Source organism: Salvelinus alpinus, chromosome 4, assembly GCF_045679555.1.
Source record: "Salvelinus alpinus chromosome 4, SLU_Salpinus.1, whole genome shotgun sequence".
NCBI classification, from domain to species: domain Eukaryota; kingdom Metazoa; phylum Chordata; class Actinopteri; order Salmoniformes; family Salmonidae; genus Salvelinus; species Salvelinus alpinus.
Window position 1 is genome coordinate 48,547,921 of NC_092089.1, and position 25,427 is coordinate 48,573,347.

Below are 25,427 nucleotides of genomic sequence, written 5' to 3' on the forward strand. Positions count from 1 at the left end.
GTTTGCTGAAAATAAATGCAGTTGACAGTGAGAGGACGTTTATTTTTTTGATGAGTTCATATCCTCAATACAAGTGAAGTGTGCTGACTGTGTAAACTAGATCTATTTTCAGGCTCTGTACTGTGTGTGGAACATTCTAATCCTGTAGTCTCACCCATAATCCAGTTTGAGCACATACTCATGCACATGATGCTCACACTGACAGTTTGTTTGAGTGGAAACAATGGCAAAGGGACATGTTTTTCATTTTCTTCTAGTCCAAACCTCAGGAATAATATACAGTTGATGTCGGAAGTTTACATACACTTAGGTTGGAGTCATTAAAACTCGTTTTTCTTCCGCTCCAAAAATATCTTGTTAACAAACTATAGTTTTGGCAAGTCGGTTAGGACATCTACTTTGTGCATGACACAAGTAATTTTTCCAACAATTGTTTACAGACAGATTATTTCACTTATTCACTGTTTCACAATTCCAGTGGGTCAGAAGTTTACATACACTAAGTTGATTGTGCCTTTAAACAGCTTGGAAAATTCCAGGAAATTATGCCATAGCTTTAGAAGCTTCTGATAGGCTAATTGACATCATTTGAGTCAATTGGAGGTGTATCTGCGGATGTATTTCAAGGCCTACCTTCAAACTCAGTGGCTCTTTGCTTGACATCATGGCAAAATCAAAAGAAATCAGCCAAGACAAAATAAATTGTACACCTCCACAAGTCTGGTTCATCCTTGGGAGCAATTTCCAAACGCCTGAAGGTACCACGTACCATCTGTACAAACATTAGTATGCAAGTAGAAACACCATGGGACCATGCAACCGTCATACCGCTCAGGAAGGAGATGCGTTCTGTCTCCTAGAGATGAACGTACTTTGGTGCAAAAAAAGTGCAAATCAATCCCAGAACAACAGCAAAGGACTTTGTGAAGATGCTGGAAGAAACAGGTACAAAAGTATCTATATCCACAGTAAAACGAGTCCTATATCGACATAACCTGAAAGTCCGCTCAGCAAGGAAGAAGCCACTGCTCCAAAATAGCCATTAAAAAGCCAGACTACAGTTTGCAACTGCACATGGGGACAAATATCATACTTTTTGGACAAATGTCCTCTGGTCTGATGAAACAAAAATAGAACTGTTTTGCAATAATGACCATGGTTATGTTTGGATGAAAAAGGGGGATGCTTGCAAGCCGAAGAATACCATCCCAACCGTGAAGCATGGGGGTGGCAACATCATGTTGTGGTGGTGCTTTGCTGCTGTAGGGACTGGTGCACTTCACAAACTAGATGGCAAAAGTATGTGGATATGTTGAAGCAACATCTCAAGACATCAGTCAGGAAGTTAAAGCTTGGTCGCAAATGGGTCTTCCAAATGGACAATGACCCCAATTATACTTCCAAAGTTGTGGCAAAATGGCTTCAGGACAACAAAATCAAGGTATTGGAGTGGCCATCACAAAGCCCTTACCTCAATCCTATAGAAGATTTGTGGGCAGACCTGAAAAAGCTTGTGCGAGCAAGGAGGCCTACAGACCTGACTCAGCTACACCAGCTCTGTCAGGAGGAATGGGCCAAAATTCACCCAACTTATTGTGGGAAGCTTGTGGAACGCTACCCAAAACGTTTGACCCAAGTTAAACAATTTAAAGGCAATGCTACCAAGTACTTATCGAGTGTATGTACATTTCTGACCCACTGGGAATGTGATGAAATAAATAAATCATTCTCTCTACTATTATTCTGACATTTCACATTCTTAAAATAAAGTGGTGATCCTAACTGACATAAAACTGAATTTTTAATAGGATTAAATGACAGGAATTATGAAAAACTGAGTTTAAATGTATTTGGCTAAGGTTTATGTAAACTTCCGACTTCAACTGTATGTACACAATGACCAAGTAGGAGACCTGGAAGGCATGCAAAATCAAAGTGACATATATTCATGTAAGATATGGTCTGATATCTGTGGATGATCCTGGGTCACATTTTTATCACGATCCCTTGCGTCATGCGGCCCTTCCTCTGGGTAACCCACTGTCTGAAACTCTCATCCAGACAGTCGGCTTGTTTGTCATATTCACTGTGTACTACAAATCTTGCGTATGCGACTATATTGGCTGATGGGGAGGCTCTTTTTTAGGGGTGTAGGGTGGAAGCTGTCTCCGTGTAACAGGGAATTCCTGTCCGTCGGCTTCCTGTATAGGTCCGTGCTCCCTCTTTTTATCAAATGTCCAGAAAACGTGTTTCATGGCGAGAGTGAATTTTAAATGTTCACTGCTTGGATAACACTGTTTGTCATGTTATTCTATACTCTCTGTGCTCCAGACCTGTGGAAACAGACAAGGTGACCAGAGAAAGAGGTGAAAAAGGACAGACACTGGTGTTTTGGTTGATTGATGAGGCAGTGGAGGCAGGATATGGGTCCTCATCTGGGCAGCTCTACTCTTCTCTCTGAGAGAGAGAGCAACATGTCAAAGTAGGGTCCCTTTTATCATTAAAGTATTGTCAACATTGAAATCATTAGTATTTGTACAGATGTGGTAGTTGTAATGGTAAGACCCATTTTAATCTAAACTGATTCTGTATCATCACAAATGTTACGGACAAGTGAAGTAGTATCCAAGTGTGTCCTGTATTACTCATGACTATTCATTTCCCTCCATCAAGACAGGCCCCCCCAGCAGCAGCTGCAAACACATACAGCATCACCTTCATTCCAGAAAAAAATAACTGTAGTGGCTGTAGGGAATGTTATTTCATGTACTTTCAATCACCCTGATAGTGTCAAGCCTACCGCAGCAATATGGTACAAATGCACAAATGCCCTACAAATGGCAACTGTGATAAGGATAAACATATCATTTTCCATTCCAAAGATCCCTCTAAAGCAAGGGGAGGGTAAAAACAGAGTGTCTCTACTGGAGACAGACCTGACAAAGAATAACTGTAATGTGATCGTCAATGATGTCAGAGAGAATGACACTGGAGAGTATCAACTCAGAATGAAAGGAGGACCATTTACATACCAGCGACAGGTACAGCATGACTATTGCTGTCAATTATTTTGTACACTGAATGTAACATACAGGTGCATACCTCCAATTCATACATTTCAAGATTACCCTCCCCAAGTCTCCTTTTCCAAAGTCTGATTTTTTTCTAAACAACGGTGGAATTTTATGGGCTTTATTTGGAGAAGTTTAACAGGGGTAGCGTAGTTAGGATGCTGTCACACTGCGTCTGATTCTGTTTCTCTGATGTCTGGTACACAGATATTAAATTCACTTCTGAGTTTTGTATTTCCTGTGTCCAGCTCTGACCCAAAAGGCCTCTGTGTTTACTCCTGCTCTGACAGAGGGAGAACCAGCCCTCTGACCTGCACCGCCCCGGGGATCTGCTCTGGAACTCCTCCTCACATCACATGGACATGGAGAGGGACAGGAGACAACATAGATGAGCTCAGAGAAAACACCACCATACAGGAGAAAGAGGAACTGACTTGCGTCACAACAACCCACTACTCAAATTTCACCCTTACCCAATAAGCATCACGGTACCAAGATCACATGTCTGGTGACCTTCAATGGCATCATCGCAACCAAGAAGACACTGAAATTGAGTGTGGCACGTAAGTACTGTACATTTTATGACCTTCACATTCTCTTCAGCGTAGAGGAAGTGGCAGACTGAGAGAGAAGCTGCAAGTCACCCAAAACGATAAACAAGAAATGCAAGGATGTGAAGATATAAGTTAGAGAGCCACAGTCCCACCCAATATGAACGCAACATACAGTAGTGGATTTACAAGCTTTGATTGAGAAAATGTTTTTTTCTTCAGAAGATTCTTAGTATTCTGAGCCACTTCTAAAATCCTACATGTGTTGTTCTCTTCATAGAGGAAGTATCTAAAGACATCTTGGCTGTCGGACCCACCACTGATTACTGCATTTGTGATTGGTGCAGCCCTCTCAGCCACCATCAGTTGTATCTTCCTGTGTTTGACAGGGAAATGTAAAAAGTACATGCATTCTATTACTGTCGTACAGATACTATTCACTGAGTATGTTGTTTTCAAAATCAATTGCAGATTGTCTTATTGACATATTTATATTTACTATCAAGAAACATCAGATTAATTGTCAAAAGTGCCAATGCAATTCACCATATTGTAACGGATGTACTTAGTAACCCCTCCAAAATACAGTTATTGAGTCATTTCATTTGTAATATTTTCCTTAGACGCAAAGAGAGGACCCCAGACTCCAAAAACCCTTACATGAACCTGGAGTTGGTGACTTGAAGACCAACAGGTGCAGTACCAGTTTCTTTCTTTATTCAGCTTTACCAACATTCAGTTAGCATTGACATGCCAATAGGAATTTACAAGACAATACAAACAGGTCTGGGATTCAAACTAACAAAATACTCCATACTCCCGTATTGTACTCCATAGACAGATGCAGGACAGGCTGTGGGGGGCAAACAGATACCTCTGCAGGTGGAGCTGAGGGAGGGAGCTGAAAATGGAGGGCCCCAGACCAGTGGTGCTGCGGGACACTGTCACAGGGGAAGAACCAAAAGAGGTGGACTACGCCAGCATCAACTACTCCCTACTGAAGAAGAAGACTCCCGAGGAGGCAGAGAAGAAGACCACCAGCACAGAGTCAGACTACGCTGAAATCAAACGAGAGAAGAAGAATGAGGGGGAGGGCAGTGGCGTGATGGATCTGGAAGAAGAGGAGGAAGGGGAAGAGATGATGGGGAAGTAGCAAGAGGACGGTAAGCCAGTACAAGAGACAGATGAGGATGCAGTGCTTTACTCCAACGTCAAGGCTATTATGGGTAGAGAGTGACACAGCAATTTGTCTAGAAAAAGTTGTGGATAGCACACAGTACTATGGCTTCTATTATACACCCATGTGGTGTTCTCATTTTTTGAATCCAGATTGAATATTTTATGAGGCTGGGACTTTTGTTCAAATGTAACTGCTGTAGTTTATAGTGTTGGTGTTGTTTGCTCATGAGCTCATTGCAGTTTGAATGTTTTATGATGATACAGAGACTTTGTTAAACTGAAACTACTGTAGGTAATAGTTTTGGTAATGCTTTATTTTCCAGCCCTGTGTCACCCGATACCTAGTGGTTGTAATGTTTAATACGATTTGTTGCTAGTTGCACATAGAAACAAGTATTTTTTTGTTTGTCTCGTAAATGTTTATGGAAGTTAATGTAATATTATTTTTGAAGTTATTCTGTTTTGTGTCATCATGGGGAAAGACTGACAAAGACGTGGTTTGGAGAAGAGCAGTCAAACCATTTCTCATTTTTCTCCTCTGTCCTTTCATGTTTTTGCATTTTGATTTAACCCTAAACCTATATATTGAGTCACTACCTTACTTTTGATGGTTGTGTGTATTTTAGTTGTTTGTTACCTAAAATTTGTTCAAAGAATTTATAAATTATGTTTAAAATAAAATATGTTTTAACTGTCTTGTAGCATGATATACTACAGTACCCATAATGCTCTGTATCAAAATATGGTTTTATCTTGGTAAAGACGTTCCTAAAGCTAACACTATGGGATGGAACGGTATCAAACACATGGAAACCATATGTATGACTCTGTTCCATTCATTTCATTCCAGCCATTACAACGAGCATGTGCTCATATAGTCCCTCCTACCAGCCTCCTCTGTAATACATGGTGTCAAAAGTTGGATGTCTATTAAAACAAATTGTATTCGACAGTGATTAATCAGATGGTATGACAGTAGACAACAGTAGATGTTTTCTATAGAACTAATCCAGTTCATTAACAATTTATTCTGTTGACATAATTAAGATGTATCCGTTCAAGATCATATCCTACAAACAACCACTAGATGGAGACACCCCATTTGACATAACTGCAAAGCCACATTTTTATTTTATCTATCTAAATCAAATCAAATGTATTTATATAGCCCTTCTTACATCAGCTGATATATCAAAGTGCTGTACAGAAACCCAGCCTAAAACCCCAAACTGCAAGCAATGCAGGTGTAGAAGCACGGTGGCTAGGAAAAAGTCCCTAGAAAGGCCAAAACCTAGGAAGAAACCAGAGAGGAACTATGAGGGGTGGCCAGTCCTCTTCTGGCTGTGCCGGGTGGAGATTATAACAGAACATGGCCAAGATGTTCAAATGTTCATAAATGACCAGCATGGTCAAATAATAGTAATTTTTACATTTTAGTAATTTAGCAGACGCTCTTATCCAGAGCGACTTACAGTAGAGTGCATACATTTTATAACATTTTTTTTTTTTTTTACATACTGAGACAAGGATATCCCTACCGGCCAAGAGCAGACGCTCTTATCCAGAGCGACTTACAGTAGAGTGCATACATTTTTATAACATATTATTTAATTTTTATTTTTTTTACATACTGAGACAAGGATATCCCTACCGGCCAAACCCTCCCTACCGGCCAAACCCTCCCTAACCCGGACGACGCTATGCCAATTGTGCGTCGCCCCACGGATCTCCCGCTGCTTGCATAGAAATTCTAGGGACAATTAGGAGGCCTGCGTCTTGTGACCGTAGCGTACGTGTAGGTATGTACGGCAGGACCAAATCGGAAATATAGGTAGGAGCAAGCCCATGTAATGCTTTGTAGGTTAGCAGTAAAACCTTGAAATCAGCCCTTGCCTTAACAGGAAGCCAGTGTAGGGAGGCTAGCACTGGAGTAATATGATCAAATTTTTTGGTTCTAGTCAGGATTCTAGCAGCCGTATTTAGCACTAACTGAAGTTTATTTAGTGCTTTATCCGGGTAGCCGGAAAGTAGAGCATTGCAGTAGTCTAACCTAGAAGTAACAAAAGCATGGATTAATCTTTCTTCATCATTTTTGGACAGAAAATCGAACCTATATTTAACTAGGCAAGTCAGTTAAGAACAAATTCTTATTTACAATCTTGGCCTACCCCTGCCAAACCCTAACCCAGACAATGCTGGGCCAATTGTGCACCACCCTGTGGGACTCCCAATTACAGACGATTGTGATACAGCCTGGAATGGAACCAGGGTCTGTAGTGACGCCTCTAGAGCTGAGATGCAGTGCCTTAGACCGCTGCGCCACATCATGAAAAACAGCAGCTGGTCCCAGTTTCTCCCATCTCGCTCCATGGTCCGTCTGAGCATGGATTTCAGGGTTCTATTGAATCTCTTGACTAGGCCGTCGGTCTGGGTGTGATATACAGATGTGCACAGTTTGATTTGAAGCAATTTGCATAAATCTTTCACCACCTTGGACATGAACACTGTACCTTGGTCCGTCAGGATCTCTCGGGTTAAACCTACCTTGGAGAACATCTGTAGCAGCTCTCTGGTGATGTTCTTGGTGTTGGCACTACGCAGGGGAATAGCCTCAAGAGAGAATACAGTATACGGCATGTGTCCAAAAGTGATTGAGGATCTATTTTTAGTGTCACTTGTTTATGCCCTTTAATGGACATCCTGTCCGTATGTTCTCACGCTATAAAGTGAGTACTTATGTAACATGATTGTGCAGCTTTTCCTTTTAAGTAAAGCATATGTTTGCAATAAAAATATAATGTTGATTGATGTGTAGTGACCTTGTTGAACTTTTGAATGTGGTTGACAATTTGAAACAGTTGGGAATTTATGTAGTGAATTGGGGAGGCCTGAGTTTGAACATTTGAAACAGTTGGGAATGTATGTACTGAATGGGGGAGGCCTGAGTTTGAAGCTTTTAATTCTTGAGGCTAGGGGTTCCGCTAGCAGAACCCCTCAACAACATCCACTGAAAAGGCAGAGTGCGAAATTCAAAAATATTTTGGGGAAATATTTCACTTTCATACATTCACAAGTACAATACACCAAATTAAAGCTTAACTTCTTGTTAATCTACCCATCGTTTCTGATGGTCAGAGCCTAGTCACAAAAAACATACAGCCATTTTCCAGCCAAAGAGAGGAGTCACAAAAAGCAGAAATAGAGATAAAATTAATCACTAACCTTTGATGATCTTCATCAGATGGCACTCATAGGACTTCATGTTACACAATACATGTATGTTTTGTTCGATAAAGTTCATATTTATATCCAAAAATCTCAGTTTACATTGGCGCGTTATGTTCAGTAATGTTGTGCCTCGAAAACATCCGGCGAATTTTCAGACAGCCACATCAATTTACCGAAATACTCATCATAAACTTCAATAAAAGATACAAGTGTTATGCACAGAATTAAAGATATATTTCTCCTTAATACAACCGCTGTGTCAGATTTCAAAAAAGCTTTACGAAAAAAGCACACCATGCAATAATCTGAGTACGGCGCTCAGACACAAAAACAAGCCATACAGATACCCGCCATGTTGTGGAGTCAACAGAAGTCAGAAATAGCATTATAAATATTCACTTGCCTTTGATGATCTTCATCAGAATGCACTCCCAGGAATCCCAGTTCCACAATAAATGTTTGTTTTGTTCGATAAAGTCCATCATTTATGTACAAATACCTCCTTTTTGTTTGCACGTTTAGTTCACAAATCCAAACTCACGAGGCGCGGGCAAGTCCAGGCGAAAGTTCAGACAAAAAGTCCAAAAAGTTATATTACAGTTCGTAGAAACATGTCAAACGATGTATAGAATCAATCTTTAGGATGTTTTTAACATAAATCTTCAATAATGTTTCAACCGGAGAATTCCTTTGTCTTTAGAAATGCAATGAAACGCAGGTCGCTCTCACAGCAATGCACATGACCAGCTCATGGCATTCTGCCAGACACCTGGTTGAAACAGCTCTCATTCTCTCCCCTTCACAGTAGAAGCCTCAAACAAGGTTCTAAAGACTGTTGACATATAGTGGAAGCCTTAGGAAGTGCAATATGACCCCATTTACACTGTATATTAGAAAGGCAATGAGTTAAAAACTACAAACCTCAGATTTCCCACTTCCTGGTTGGATTTGTCTCAGGTTTTCACCTGCCATATGAGTTCTGTTATACTCACAGAAATCATTCAAACTGTTTTAGAAACTTCAGAGTGTTTTCTATCCAAATGTACTAATAATATGCATATATTAGCTTCTGGGCCTGAGGAGCAGGAAGTTAACTCTTGGCACGCTTTTCATCCGAACGTGAAAATGCTGCCCCCTATCCCAAACAGGTTTTAAACAGTTGGGAATTTATGTAGTGAATGGGGAGGCCTGAGTTTGAACATTTGAAACAGTTATTAATTTCTGTTGTGAACTTATGGAGCTGCTGTTTAGGGAGCCTGTGAAATGAAAAAGTATTTTCCGAGTAGGTCTGCCTGAGAATAAGTACGTTTTAGACTTGTCCTATGACAAGTCATAGGTGTGAGGCCTGGTGTCAGGTTACAAGCTGTGGTGTTACAAGCAGAGAGAGAGAGAGAGAGACCCCTTCTTTTATAAGAAAATAATAATTAAAAAATGAAAATAAAATGTTTAACTGCCTTTCCAACAAATAAAATAATTATACATTTTAAAAATATATTTTGTAGTAATGTGTGATAAAAATATGTATTATATATGGTTTAGTAAAAAATAAAAACAGAGGTATAGTTTAATATTGCATAGTAATTTTTTATAATAGTAATATGTTTAAATGTTGGTAGTAACACTTTTGAAGAAATAAAGGGTTTTAAAATGAAATCTCTTTAATGAAATCTCAGGCTCCCTTTGTCTCTCTTCAGCTGGACCTAAGTCTCTCCCTCAAAGGTTGTGTGTATGTGCATGTGGGTGTGTGTCAGGTTACATTCAGAGAGAGAGAGCCAGGCCCCAAGGTGTTCTTTCGAAAAACAAATACCTTAAAAAACTGTTTTTCCTACAACAAAATAATTATACATATAAACCTTTAATGGGTATTAAAATGTAGTATTGTGTGATAAAAAATATGTAGGATTTATATAAAGGTTTAGTAAAAAAATAAAAACAGAGGTATAGTTTAATATTGCATAGTAAACTTTAATAATAGTAATATGTTTAAATGTTGGTAGTTTCTTTTTTTTAAAGAAATAAAGGGTTTTTATAAGAAAATGTAATTTACCTTTAATGAAATATCAGGCTCAAAGCTATAGGTTTACACACAGAGGAAAATACTCAATGACATTTTTCTATGAACAAAATAGATTTAAAAATAGTCATTGTAATATGTTTAAATGTGGGTAGAAACAATTGGAAGGAAAAAATAAAGGGTTTTAAAAAGAGCATGTATTTACATTCATGGAATGATAAACTCAGCAAAAAAGAAATGTCCTTTCACTGTCAACTGCGTTTATTTTCAGCAAACGTAACATGTGTAAATATTTATATGAACATAATAAGATTCAACAACTGAGACATAAACTGAACAAGTTCCACAGACATGTGACTAACAGAAATGGAATAATGTGTCCCTGAACAAAGGGGGGGTCAAAATCAAAAGTAACAGTCAGTATCTGGTGTGGCCACCAGCTGCATTAAGTACTGCAGTGCATCTCCTCCTCATGGACTGCACCAGATTTGCCAGCTCTTGCTGTGAGATGTTACCCTTCTCTTCTTCCTGGACATTTCTGGGGGGAATGGCCCTAGCCCTCAACCTCCGATCCAACAGGTTCCAGATGTGCTCAATGGGATTGAGATCCAGGCTCTTCGCTGGCCATGGCAGAACACTGACATTCCTGTCTTGCAGTAAATCATGCACAGAACGAGCAGTATGGCTGGTGGCATTGTCATGCTACAGGGTCATGTCAGGATGAGCCTGCAGGAAGGGTACCAAATGAGGGAGGAGGATGTCCTCCCTGTAACGCACAGTGTTGAGATTGCCTGCAATGACAACAAGCTCAGTCCGATGATGCTGTGACACACCGCCCCAAACCATGACGGACCCTCCACCACCAAATCGATCCCGCTCCAGAGTACTAGTCCCTATCCCTACAAGTTTTAATATCAGCACAATTAGCCACAGTTGTAGATGATACTAAAGTCAGCATTAATTAACCTAAAATATTGCATTGACATTCAGGCCCTTGGTATAATTGTTTTTTCAGTCTTTGCACTAATGCATGAGGGCAGTTCATATTTTTATTAAATAATTGTGCATATGGTTCACATTGGTCAGTTCTTGCGTTCCATCTTAACAGCTCAGTTTTTAGTGCATCTCAACGTATTACAAAAACAACTAAAAGCAAACCAAAGGTCATTGGTAGAGCATACATAACTTCAGCCATTCATGGTGCTGGTGGGTCTTTACTAATAGTCACTAATATCTGACTGAATAGATATATTTGGCCCTGTACACACTCAGGTTGTACAACTGATGTACAACGCATTTGACACCATGGCTGTGATAGCTGATATTTTTGTGATACAATACAGAGTTTAAACAACCAACGCGCAGGCTTCCACAATGCTTATGTAATTATATTTGTGCAGACCAAACCTTGTTTTATCACAATAGTTGTGCCAAATGCATCAGTTGAGTATTTTTTACTTAGTTGTTTACCCACTTAGTTTTAGCCTCAATTTCAGCTCAATTCCAATCAATTTGACAATTTGACAAAATAACTCTACAAGGCTTTTAGTTTAGGGACCAACTTTGTGAATGTGTGTAGTATGGTGCACGCTGATGATGGACTTTCAAATCAACTCAAATTGTATTTGTCACACGTGCTTAGCAGATGTTTTTGTGGGTGTAGCGAAATATCTAACAAATTCACAACAAATACCTAATACACGCATATCTAAGTAAAGGAATGGAATTGAGAATATATAAATATATGGACGAGCAATGTCAGTGCGGCATAGACAGATATACAGTAGATAGTATAGAATACAGTATATACATATGAGATGAGAAATGCAAGATATGGAAACATTATTCAAGTGGCGTTATTAAAGTGACTAGTGTTCCAAGTGGCATGTAAGTATTTAGGAGAAGTAAAACTCCACCTAACAAATATAGCAAGACCTTTGCACTTTAGCACAGTCTCAAAGTGTGAAGGGGAACTAAAATAGGGCCAAAGAGTGTTGTAAGCTTTGGTCAAACTCTGTGAAGACGCACTAACCGGTCTGGTTAAACACAATCAAAATTTAATGGGAAACTGAGTTGAAGACGAAGAAGGCATCATGGCTTTTACAGTGATATTGTTTTTAGAGAAATGTACAATTATGTTGATGTATGACAACATGCACTTCTATTACAACTACACAAATTTACCCTGAAATTCATCTGACAGTTTACACATTACTGATACTTTATCAGGCATTGTTGCAACACATTTCTTCCATTTCAGGCTGTGATCAGCTGCATTATTACCATGTCTTCTTGTTCTTAAGTCAACATAATGTAACGGTGAAAGAGGCATCATCACTCTTCAAAAGTGGGTCTGAGATGTCTGTATACGTGAAAGATTGTGGTATAAAACCATCACAAAAATATATTGATTACAACCCAGTAGCCTCTAACGTTGATAATAAAGGGATTACCTAGTCAGTTGCACAGCTGAACGCATTCAACCGAAATGTGTCTTCTGCGTTTAACGCTACCCAGCAGATTTTTTCCACTTCCCACCGGCTCGGGGATTCTTACCAGCAAACTTTCGGTTACTGGCCCACGCTCTTAACCACTAGGCTTCCTGCAACTCATAATAAGTGCATTCAGCACGCCTGTGAGTTACTTTAGAATATGGCAGAAAATGTGTTTTTAACTCCCACGGACAGTACCCTTTTTGCAGCAGATCTTACATATTGAGGAAATGACTTAATTTCTCAGACCACAGAGGGCATCAAAAACAGTGAGAATTTTGGCAGTTTATCTCTATCCAATGGAAGGCATTCTCCATATTATGCAAATGTAACCAGTGGTGGAAAAAGTACCCAATTGTCATACTTGAGTAAAAGCAAAGATATCTTAATAGAAAATGACTCAACTAAAAGTGAAAGTCAACCAGTAAAATACTATTTGAGTAAAAGTCTAAAGGTATTTGGTTTGAAATATACTTAAGTATCAAAAGTAAATGTAATTGCTAAAATATACTTAAGTATCAAAAGTAAAAGTAATAATGATTTCAAATTCCTTATATTAAGCAAACCAGAGGGCACCATATTCTTGTTTATTTTAGTTTACGGATAACCAGGTGCAATTGCCAACACTCAGACATCATTTGAAAACAAAGCATTTGTGTTTAGTGAGTCCATCAGATCAGAGGCAGTAGGGATTACCAGGGATGTTCTCTTGTTTTCTTTCTTTTTCTTTTTAGGGGACAGATCAACTTTAATTTTGCAGATAGATTGTAGCTTCCATCAATGTAATTGTCTACATCATTTCCAATGATATATATATATATATACATACATATACAGTACATACGTACATACAAACACGTACATATATACATATATAACATTTTAAAATGTGATGATCTAGTTTCGTTGGTGGAGTTTAATCACTTGATCGATGTAAATATCATAGAAGAGTGTAATTGTCTTTAGGCCAGCTGTTTTAAGTCAAGATGTTTGTGTTTTTAATGTTATATGTAATTGTTGTACTGTATGTGGGTTTATAGTTTTGTTTAATGTTGTGTTAGTGTATGTAAGTTGTTTTGTCTGTAACGTTGTTCCCTTTGCTGCTATTGGACCAGGTCTCTCTTGGAAAAGAGATATTATCTCAATGAGAAAAAAAACGGTATAAATGAAGGTAAAATAAATAAAAAATATATATATACACATCTTATTAAAATATGTTTTCCTTTATTTTTCCCCGCAAACTCTACCACCCCTCCCCAAATTGGAGTAAACTAATGAACAACAACACTTATGCTTCTACTTCCAGCTTATACATACTATTTACATTTCAAGGACACAATCTATTTTACAATATTCATATTTTGTTTGTTTTTAGTCATGGCCTTCCTCTATTTCTGATGTCCATCCAGTTTGATTTCTATTTGCCAAAGGTTCTGAACCTATATACATTTTACAGACACAGTATATTTTACATTAGTTATCTTGTTTTTATTAGTCCCACTCTTCAGCTCCATTCAACCCCTCCCATCTATCTCTTAACATCATCCATATTGGATTTCTATTTGCCATATATTTTTTCAACTGTCCTGTGATGCTTCACAAAAGTTCTGAACCTTTCTATTCTCATAGCTTCTACAGATTGTAAATTAAAGATAAACATTTTTGCTATTAGTATTATTATATTATTGATCACCCAGTAGTGCTATCTGCAGCATTAGCTCCAGGTAAATGTTGCAATTCTTCAGACATTCCTTGACCTGTGACCAAAAACCAGCTACATATGGACAGTACCAAAATAAAATATCTAATGACTCTGCCTCCTCTCAGCAAAATCTGCAGGGCTGGTAAGGTTTTATCCCCCATATATATAACATTCTATTGGTTGCAAGAATTTTGGGTTAATGGGTTTGTGTTGATTATGGCCCATACGGTACAGTATGGCTGGACGATATAGTACAGAGGAACTTCCTGGATTGCAGCACCAGGTTAGAGGGAGGAGTACCAGACTGGGGACATGAAGTGACAGTTCACACCCATCAGAGACTCACACAGGGCTCACAGTCAATAGGAAGAGAGAGCACACAGAGAGAGGTAATGTGCTGATTCAGTATTTTGTTTCTGCATGGATCAAAAGACAAGCTATTTAACCATTATATAGTTTTGTTTCGTTAAATTGAATGACTGTTAAGTTGATTATGACTAAGTAATATAATGGTAATATTCTATTATTCATTTATGGCATTTCAACATATTGCTTCAAAAGGCTTTATATAGCCTAGGTATAAAGATTTCTGAATGCAGTTAAATATATTTATGAGCAGTTATTAGCGCCTATGTTGGGCATTATATTGCATTATAAGGAGTCAATCATAAGGAGTTATAAATGGGCTTGTAATGCATTGTGAAGAAAGCATTCATATGAACTGTGACCATAAATGTTTCTTTGACATCCTCTCTAGGCATTACAGCAAAATACATCTTAGTTGAATAAAAGTGCCAAGAAGGTTGTTATGAATGCCAATGTAGCACTCATAAAGGTGTAATGAAATATTCATATCCGATGTGTACTGCTATATGTTGTTATTATCACAACACCATTTCATATTCTATTTCACACTCGTCTTGTGCTCCAGACCAGTAGACAGAGACAGAGATAGTGACCATTAGAGAAAGAGGAGAGAGACCCCGGTGTTGTGATTGATTCATCGAGGCAGTAGAGGCAGGATGTGGGTCCTCATCTGGGCAGCTCTACTTTTCTCTCTGACAGAGATAACCACGTGCAAAAGTAAGGTCCCTTTTATCACTACTAGCGTTTAATATAATAATCAGTAGTAGATGTGGTAGCAGTAGTGGTATGGCAAATATCTCAATAGATACTATATCATGAAAAATGTTACAAACAAGTGAAGTAGTATTGAAGTGCTTTCTGTATTACTCATGACTTTATTAATGTCCCTCCTTCAGGGCAGCCACAATCACCACCACCACGAACAGCATTACCCTGGACCATCGCCTTCAGTCCAGCAAAGATAACAGGAGAGAAGGGACTATGTGCTGTCATTTCATGTACCTTCAATCATGCAGAGAACTTCAAACCTACTGCAGCAATATGGTTCAAATGTCCTAAAAAGGGCAAATGTGATCAGGATGAAGACATAATTATCCACTCTGAAACTCCCTCTAAAGCTCAGGAGGGTTATAAACAGAGAGTGTCTCTACTGGAGACCGATCTGACAAAGAAGAACTGTAGTGTGATCATCAATGACATCAGAGAGAATGACACAGGACAGTATCAATTCAGACTGCTAAGTGCATATACATACCTCAAAAAAGTGAAAATCACAGTGAAAGGTACTTCATTGCTATTATTACCAATTACAGTGACAGACTATTACTGTAGTTCATTGTATACAGTTCACACTTGCCAAGTTCCAGCTCAATATATATCTAAAAAAAAATGGATGTAGCAACTACAGATTTCCCTTTTAAGTCTATCAAAAGTGTGCAAGTTTGAGCATGTGTCCATTAGGCCTATGGATTTTTTTTTTTTAAATCAGCATGAATTAGATTGAGCAATAAAAACCCACTTTTGGGCTTGGATCCTCACTATTCAGCTTTTGCAAGAGCGTATTTTTCACTGGCTGTCCACTGGTTTCAAAAACAGCTTAAACTTCTTGAATTCAACCATTATATGTTTCCAATACACATTCAGATTTGTCAAAAGCCATCCACAACAACCACAATCCGTATGGCGCAAATAGCTGAATGAGAGAGGAGCAGTGTGATTCACATCAATGCGCTATGTAGATATCGATAATAAGTGATATTCGTATCGCCGTAGACTACACCATTGCTGTCATCCTTACCTCCAATCCACAACAGTCCAATAGACTGCCGATAGCAGTCGCACCATTGGAAGACATAGCTTGGACTGTAACCTACAAAAACCTATTCCTGCTCCTTTCCCGCGATTCATCAAACACATTTGGTGTGTCATCATAGTGGTCTCTAACTTATAGTCAGACTCGCGCCTTTTCTCAATGCTGATTTGAATGTCATTGAGAAAACAGAGAAAACAATTATTTTTTGCAAACATCCTTTCTGAATTTAATCATCTCGTTTTTCAAAAGTATCTGTAATCTGATTACAATATTTTTGCTGGTAAGGTTACGAATTACAGTTACCGTTTTTTTGTAATCCCTTACATGTAACGGATTACATGTAATCCGTTACTCCCCAACCCTGCTCCTCTCATAACAGGACAAGATGTTGTTACTGGGAAAAGTCCCATTCAAAGTCAGAACATGCATGGTGATTATGTGTCACTGCTGTTTTGTAGACAGATGTAAAACTCACTTCTGTGTTTGTATTTCCTGTCTCCAGCTCTAACCCAGAAGCCCTCAGTGTTGACTCCTCCTCTGACAGAAGGAGAACCAGCGACTCTGATCTGCACCGCACCAGGAATCTGCTCTGGATCTCCTCCTAAAATAACATGGACATGGAGAGGGACAGGAGACAACATCACTGAGCTTCGAGACAACACCACCATACAGATGAGAGAGGACCTGACCAATATGACAACAACCCACTTCTCAACTTTGACCTTTACCCCCTCAGCTGAGCACCACAACATGATGGTTACGTGTCAAGTAACCTTCCAGAAAACATATACAATTGAAGAGACAGTAACTTTGAATGTGTCATGTGAGTACCATCTATCCTACATTTTACATGAAACACCTTATTCCAGAGAATCTTTGAAACCTAGGATTAATCTTCATAATAAACAAATTATACAATATGTAGTCTAACCCCAGTTATGTCATGGCTTTGACTTTTTCCCTTTTTAATCATGATCCATTGTTATTAGTCCCTCAACCAATATAGTTTGAATTTAGTGTATGTGTAAAAATAAATATGTAAAATTATTAACTTTTTGCACTCAAAGATGTGAAAGACCCCCAAATAACTGGACATAAAATGGTGAAGGAGGATGGTACCCTGGATCTGACCTGCAGTGTTGACAGTGACATACCATCTGACATCACTTGGAGTAAGAATGGGATAAGTGCCCCACTTCAGAATTACACTGAAAATGCCACTCTCACCATCTCCAATGTGACAAGAGAACATGCTGGGGAGTATGTGTGTACAGTTCATCACCACAACAGGACAATGACAGCTTCCACCGTTGTCACTGTGATGTGTAAGTACAAACTGGATTGTAAATATACAAACTCATTTAATATTTCATGATCTGGAAATATGTTGCCATGTTTATAGCATCAATCTATCACCAATATCTCTCTTTTTCACTGTCTTTTTCCAGACCTTCCTGTGATTCTTCCTGGCTCTGGGTGTGTGGACCAGGCAGAGGTCATGACCTGTGTGTGTGTCAGTCAGGGGGTTCCCCTACCCCTCATAGAGTGGCCACTGCTGGAGCTCAACACAGAGAACACTATGTCAGTGTTGGGTTCCTCAGTGAACAGCACCATCAGCCTGCCTGTTGGAAACCACAACAACACCACTGTGGAGTGTGTCAGCAGAAATGTGGTGGGTGTAGTGAGAGAGAAGTTGCAGGTAACCCAAAATAACAGCCAAGAAAAGCAAGAAGGTAAATATATAAGTCAAGGTACTTGGTTAGAGAGCCACAGCTTCCCAATCCCACCCAATGTTTGCAATATTGAGAATGTTCTGTACATTTAGGTTGAGAGTAGGAAAATTGCAATTTTTTTCTTCCAGAGGATATGAAGTAATGTGAGCCATTTCCCATACAGAGTTGTTGTTCTCTTTTTAGATAAGGAATGGGAAGACATTATAGCTATGCTGTCGGACCTACCACTGATTACTGCATTTGTGATTGGTGCAGCCCTCTCAGCCACCATCTGTTGTATCTTCCTGTGTTTGACAGGGAAATGTAAAAGGTACATGCATTCTATTACTGAAGTACAGTTAGTGTTACATGAGTGTTGGTGATTGTCTTCAGAAATTCAGATTTCCTATCAAGAGAATCAGATATATTGTCAAAGCGCCAATGCCTTGCACCTTATTGTAATGGACTTGCTTGCTAACCCCTCCAGAATATAGTTATTGAGAAATATCAATTGTAATATTTTCCATAGACAAAAACAGAGGATCTCAAAGGACTCCAAAAACCCTTTCATAAACCTGGAGATGGTGGCATGTGAAGACCAACAGGTGCAGTACCAGTTTATTTCTTTATTCAGCTTTACCAACATTCAGTTAGCATTGACATGCCAATAGTAGTATCGAAGTGATTTTTGTAGTTGATAATACAGCATAAACAGATCTGGGACCACCAAGCTAACTAAAGACTCCTAACACAGTGCTTTCTGTAATCTACTCCATAGACGGATGCAGGACAGGCTGTGGGGGTTGAACAGACCCCTCTGCAGTTGGAGCTGAGAGGAGGAGCTGAAAACGGAGGGACCCAGACCAGTGGAGCCGCAGGAAAATTTGACACAAGGGAAGAACCAAATGAAGTGGACTACGCCAGCATCAACTACTCCCTGCTGAAGAAGAAGACTCCTGAGGAGGCAGAGAAGGAGACCACCACCACAGAGCCAGAGTACGCCAAAATCAAACGAGAGAAGAAGAAAGAAGGGGATGAAGATGGAGGAGAGGGGAGTGGAATGATGATGGGGAATGATGAGGAGAAAGAGAACGGTAAGCCAGCAGCAGAGACAGATGAGGATACAGCGCTTTACTCCAACGTCAAGGCTATTATGGGTGGTGGTGAGTGACACAGATATTTTTGCTAGTAATGTGGGGGATAGAACGCAGTATTGTACAGCCATGTGTTCTTATATCATTTTCTGAATCCAGATTGAAAGTTTTATGATGATACTGGGACTTTTGTTCAACTGAAACTACTGTAGTTTTGGTGTTGTTTCCTCATGTGCTGAATCCAGTTTGAATGTTTTACGATAGTACAGAGATGTTGTTTAATAACTGAAACTACTGTAGTTAATAGTTTTGGTAAATGATTTATTTTACAGCCCTGTGTCAGATAGTACTGTATGTATCTGGTGGTTGTACATTTTCAATAAGAATATTTTCTAGTTCTACATAGAAGCAAGTTTTGGTAATGTTTTTGTAATGCTTTTCAATGAGGCGTCATTTAACTTTTTGTAACGATTCTGTTTTGTCACCATAAGGAAGGACTGACAATGATGTGGTTTGGAAAAGTAGAGAGGTCAAACCATTTCTGGTTTTTCTCCTCTTTCCTTTCATTTTTGTGGGTGGGGATTTTATGTAGTATGTGTGGTTGTAACCAATATATTTCTGTACATAGAATACTGATATACTGCAGTACATTTTGGGCTAGCCAGAGAGCTCAAATGAAATTAATCAAGAAAAAAAGTTAAAAAGTACTTAAAAGTTGTGTACTATAGACTCGTTGGTTGTTTAGCAACCAAACAGACGAGTGCACAACTATGGGGTAAACAGACGGGTTGGTTTCGATTGTTGACGACATATAAACTATATTTTGTCTCCAATGTTTTTTGAAAATATAAATACATTTGCACAATGAGCACTTGTCTCTCAAATACATTTTTACAGTTGTTGGTTAGCTGGGTAGCAAATGTTTGCCATATTAGCATAAAGCACCTAAAAAAAACATAAAACTTGTTGAAACGAGCCACCTACAATTCCCCACATGGCAGCATTGTGTCGTTGTTGCTAGATATCTGGCCATCCAGAATCACCACAACACACGGCCTTCTGCCCCATTGAAGCGTGTGTATCATTTTAATGACATTGTCAGCGAACCCATATATGAGAATATTTTTGTGCATTATTGCAGTATTGTTTTATATTGAGGCACTACCTCACTTAATGGACTTGTGTATTTTAAGTTGTTTGTTCTCAGAAATCTGTTAAAAGAATGTATAAATGGTGTATTTTTTTTAGCTATTTCCAACCTACCATCTCCGCAAATTTCGTTCAACAGTAATTATAGGCTACCAATGGTATAAATCAGGGATGGGCAACTTTGATGGGGGTGGAGGCCACAAAAAATCTGAACTCATCACGGAGGGCCGCAGTGTCTCACTGGTCTGCATACCCACATCCATACACCCACATGTAGTCAGAACCGGCCCTATCCTTTTGGGGGCCCTAAGCAAAATGTGGTTTCCCCCACCTTGCGAACACAACATTTTAGGCCTCCCCTCTTACATTTACATTTAAGTCATTTAGCAGACGCTCTTATCCAGAGCGACTTACAAATTGGAAAGTTCATACATATTCATCCTGGTCCCCCCGTGGGGAATGAACCCACAACCCTGGCGTTGCAAGCGCCATGCTCTACCAACTGAGCCACACGGGAGACAGCGGAGAGACAAAATGCATGTTTTAGATTTAATTTCCTGCAATTCTACAGATTTTTGCCATGTGGCGTAGAGAAAACGTTGACGTTTTTGAGCAAGTTTGCTGCAATTCTATACATTTTGCCATAGGGTGAAGATAAATGTTTGCGGTTTTTAATATGATATCTGAGTGAGAGTGATCAATGGGTCCCCCTCGGTCAGTAATCAACCATTATTACAACATGTTTATCCTAACTTACCAATCAACAACAACAACATAAATTGCTGACGTGGGCTAATTGAGTGACTGCCAGTGACTGACATAACAAGAGAAAAACTGCTGATGCACAACCAAATTTTGAAATGGCACCTTGTGTATTCTACTATTCTAACCCTCAAAAGTAAGTTGAGAGCCCAACTGAGTTCCCCTGGCCTTGCCCACTCTCTCCCCTGTCCTGGTCACCCAGAAGATGGACGCTTTGAAGACCATGGTCTGGGCCATTCCTGTGCCCCAGGTGGCCTGCATGGTGGATGCCATCATGGGTGTGAGAATTCTCACCAAGGACAGGGCTTCGCTCTGTTTGTCCGTGTGAGCGGTTGGCAGGGCAACGCGACGTGGACCCTATTTCATGAACATGATTACCTGCATATGCAATTTGTTTTCTAATTGTGAAGGAACCCAAGATCTCTGGTAGTAACACAGTGAGAGAGGGTGATACCCTGAATCTGACCTGCAGTGTTGACAGCTACCCACCATCAGCTAACTTCACCTGGAGTAAGAACAGGTCAACAGCTTTGGAACAGAATAAATCTGGACTGGACACTCTCACAATCTCTAATGTGACAAGAGAAAATGCTGGTGAGTTTGTGTGCTCAACACCTCAACAGCACTTCCAGCTTCCACTGTTGTAACTGTGATGTGTAAGTACAAACAGCATAGTACAAACCTGATTGAACCATAAACCAACACGACTCACAGCCCTTTGTTTTCTGGAAACAGGAGCGGTTATGGACTATGGGGATGATTTCTGCAAGCTGGCCCCTTAAACTGTCCTCAACAAAATGGATGCACTGTACCTACTGTACAGTGGTGATTTTAGCATGTAAATCTTGGTGAGGCAAAAAAAATCATGTGGGATGCATGCCTTCAAAGCCACTACACAACACAACACTAAACAATACATTAATTGCACTATAACGGTGACAAACAGTGCCCACGAACTGTTAGGGCCTACATAAAGCTGTCCAAACAGCAGTCCCAATACCTTACCACTGCTAAACCTGGCTTTAAATGGAGCCTTGTCTGGCGCCACGACTACTATCAGTAGCACTGTCAAAGCTGTACAAAAAAAAGTTTTCAAACAAGCACACATTGGCCACCAACAACGTGTTTACAATACCGCGTTGGTGAAAATAGACCAAATTATTAGGGTGAGGCACATGGCCTACTAACAGCTTACTACACAACATACACTTAGTATTACTTTCTTAGCTACAGTATACATTTCTCCCTTGCATATTACATCATTTATGCAGCAGCATACCAGACATTTTTGGACTCACCATGTGAAGGTGGCGCAGCGGTCCTTTGTGGGCAAATGTTGTCATCAAACTTTGTCATCAAAGTCTGGCATTCTCTGGATTTATGGTGGGAACTTGAAAAAGAAAACACAGCCACTCCATTGAATAGGAAGCTAACGTTAGTGGTTTCTTTGCAACGCTTACAGTTAGCCACTGATTCCTTCCAAACGACTCATTCTTGAATTTGTGATTTCCAACTTGTTGTGTAATCTTTATGTACAATTGCCGATGAGCACCGATATGTTTTATCTATAATTTCGATAATAATCTATTATTTCGTTTCATATGACAAGGATTAAAAAAGGATTTGCCAGTAGATTGTTGACTTGATGATGACGAAAGACACCTGAAACCCCACCTCTTTAAGGAATACCTAGGATAGGATAAAGTAATCCTTCTAACCCCCCCCCTAGAGTTAGATGCACTATTGTAAAGTGGTTGTTCCACTGGACATCATAAGGTGAATGCACCAACTTGTAAGTCGCTCTGGATAAGAGCGTCTGCTAAATGACTTAAATGTAAATGTAAATGTAAATGACTGCTAGCTAAGACTTTGAAAGTAAATGTTGACATGATCAGTCCAATCAAAGCTAGATATAAAGTGATTTGATGTCATTCTGTTGCCAATGACCTTGAGACTTCTTGGATGGGCACTTCTAATATAACTCCATGGCAGAACCCAAGGGGCACACATTTTTGAGCTCTAACCTTAGAATTGGGGATGACATACTGTCCCATGAGTGACAGAAAACTGAGCCAATCATGACAGAAAACTCAGGCGCAACGCTTTGTATTTTCTCCTGGCTAGCCCCACCACCACAGAAAGCACTGAGCTAGGCTGAAACACCTGCATTTTGTAGCTGCCTTACTCAAGAAAGCAAAAAAGAGACCATGTTTGTAAGCGGGTTTATTAAGTTTATTGAGTTTATTAACTCAATGCCATTTTTTTTTTTTTTTTTTTACATTGTTTGCAAACTGATATGTGACACGTATTAATTCCAAAATAACAAGCAAAACAGGCAAGCCCCCCCAATTTTTTTTTATATATAATATATATTTTTTAATATACCTAGAAGTGTGGTGCTCTGCCCCACCTGCCCTGAATAACGGGTCACCACTTTTACTGTACCACTCCGCCATATGCTTCCTCACCAACCGGACCATTCCAAACCCACCACTGTGACCTATACTCCTCCGTCAACTGGCCTTCACCGAACATTCAACGTCAATCCCAGTGGCTCACATTCATTTACAAATCACTCCTCAACAAGACACCCTTCTACCTCTGCAAACTAATACACTCCTCCACTAATAATAGCAATCTGAGATATGGCCGTTATGTCAATCTTAACCTTTTCCCCAAACAAATTGCATTAAGTGTTTACGCCTGGCCTCTGTTGGAGTGAACTATTTCTCATTATTTGATCTTAGCACCTTGAGGCATAGCTCAGAATAAGGAAAAGGGAAGTGTGCTAGCAAAAACAAGTTTGAGAGGCTTAACGGAAACCAGATATCCAAATCTGTGGGTAATGTACAGGTAACTGCCAAAATAAAGGAAACATCAACATAAAGTGTCCTAATAGGGCGTTGGGCCACCGTGGGCTGCAAGAACAGCTTCAATGTGCCTTGGCATAGATTCTACAAGTGTCTGGAACTCCATCATTTGGTGTTTTGTTGTCGGTGCCGCTCCAGAATCTCCCATAAGTGTCAAATTGGGTTGAGATCTGGAGACTGAGACACACACACACCATTTTGTAACCAGAAAAATGACAAATAAATGTATTATTATTTTAAAACTTGAATCCAGCTCTAGACATTGGATTTTTATCCGTCAAGACCAACATTTTGCAAATCTCCATTGTGGCTAAAAGATTAGGATGGAAATTGTATTGGCACAATTCAACATCTCCCGGGTGGCGCAGTGGTCTAGGGCACTGCATCGCTGCTAGCTGCGCCACCAGAGTCTCTGGGTTCGCGCCCAGGCTGGGCTGGGTTCGCGCCCAGGCTCTGTCACAGCTGGCCGCAACCGGGAGATCCGTGGGGCGACGCACAATTGGCATAGTGTCGTTAGGGAGGGTTTGGCCGGTAGGGATATCCTTGTCTCAGTATGTAATAAAAATGTATGCACTCTACTGTAAGTCGCTCTGGATAAGAGCGTCTGCTCTTGGCCGGTAGGGATATCCTTGTCTCAGTATGTAAAAATGTAATAAAATGTATGCACTCTACTGTAAGTCGCTCTGGATAAGAGCGTCTGCTAAATGACTAAAATGTAAAAAAATGACAATTTAGCCACTATATTTAGTCAAAAGGCTTCGCTGGAAAATACTTTGTTGGATTTGGAAACCCGTATTGTTTGGAAAAACAAAACAAAGGAACAAAGGACTTGCTCGGTCTCAAGACTACAGCGGACAAAAGACTTACTTGGATATGTAAAGCAGCCTAACAAACTGTTAGATTTATTAATGGATACCAGTGTCGACCCATCATTCAGAGGGACTCACCTGTTTTGAGCCCTACATTTTTAGCATTTAAAAAATATATAATAATACACATATGTATATACTGTATATATATATAAATATATTTTGGGGGGGCTTGCCTGTTTTGTATGTTAATTTGGCATTAATACGTGTCACATATCAGTTTACAAACAATCTAAAATATATATATCATTCAGTTAATAAAGCTGGTCTCTTTTTTGTTTTCTTGAGTAAGGCTGCTCCAAAATGCAGGTGTTTCAGCCTAGCTCAGTGCTTTCTGGGGTGGTGGGGCGAACCAGCAGAAAATAGGAGCATTGCGCCGTGATTGGCTCAGTGTTCTGTCACTCATGGGGACAGTACGTCATAGCATAGTTTAAGTCCTTAGTAAGGATAGACATCCAAAATGTCAGCCCTTTGGGTCCTGCCATAGAGTTATATTACAAGTACCCTTCCAAGATGGCTCAAGGTCATTGGCCACAGATAAAATGACGTATATGT

General features: G+C 39.6%; 1 protein-coding gene across 1 annotated transcript; it reads left to right on the plus strand.

Moving 5' to 3' along the window:
• Positions 1–14,517: 14,517 nt before the first annotated feature.
• Positions 14,518–20,090, plus strand: LOC139573824 (sialic acid-binding Ig-like lectin 5). Its single transcript, XM_071397728.1, has 9 exons — positions 14,518–14,626; positions 15,169–15,320; positions 15,500–15,886; positions 16,919–17,239; positions 17,484–17,741; positions 17,865–18,149; positions 18,333–18,459; positions 18,658–18,733; positions 18,907–20,090. The coding sequence occupies exons 2-9, from the start codon at positions 15,260–15,262 to the stop codon at positions 19,297–19,299; spliced, it is 1,908 nt and encodes a 635-aa protein (XP_071253829.1). The 5' UTR covers positions 14,518–14,626; positions 15,169–15,259; the 3' UTR covers positions 19,300–20,090.
• Positions 20,091–25,427: the final 5,337 nt, after the last annotated feature.

Bases quoted from the DNA above. Each gene is read 5' to 3' on its own strand.
- LOC139573824 (XM_071397728.1), top strand. From the start codon at position 15,260: ATGTGGGTCCTCATCTGGGCAGCTCTACTTTTCTCTCTGACAGAGATA. The intron at 17,742-17,864 runs GTAAGTACAAAC...GTCTTTTTCCAG, and splicing joins CACCGTTGTCACTGTGATGT to ACCTTCCTGTGATTCTTCCT. The intron at 18,734-18,906 runs GTGCAGTACCAG...TCTACTCCATAG, and splicing joins TGGCATGTGAAGACCAACAG to ACGGATGCAGGACAGGCTGT.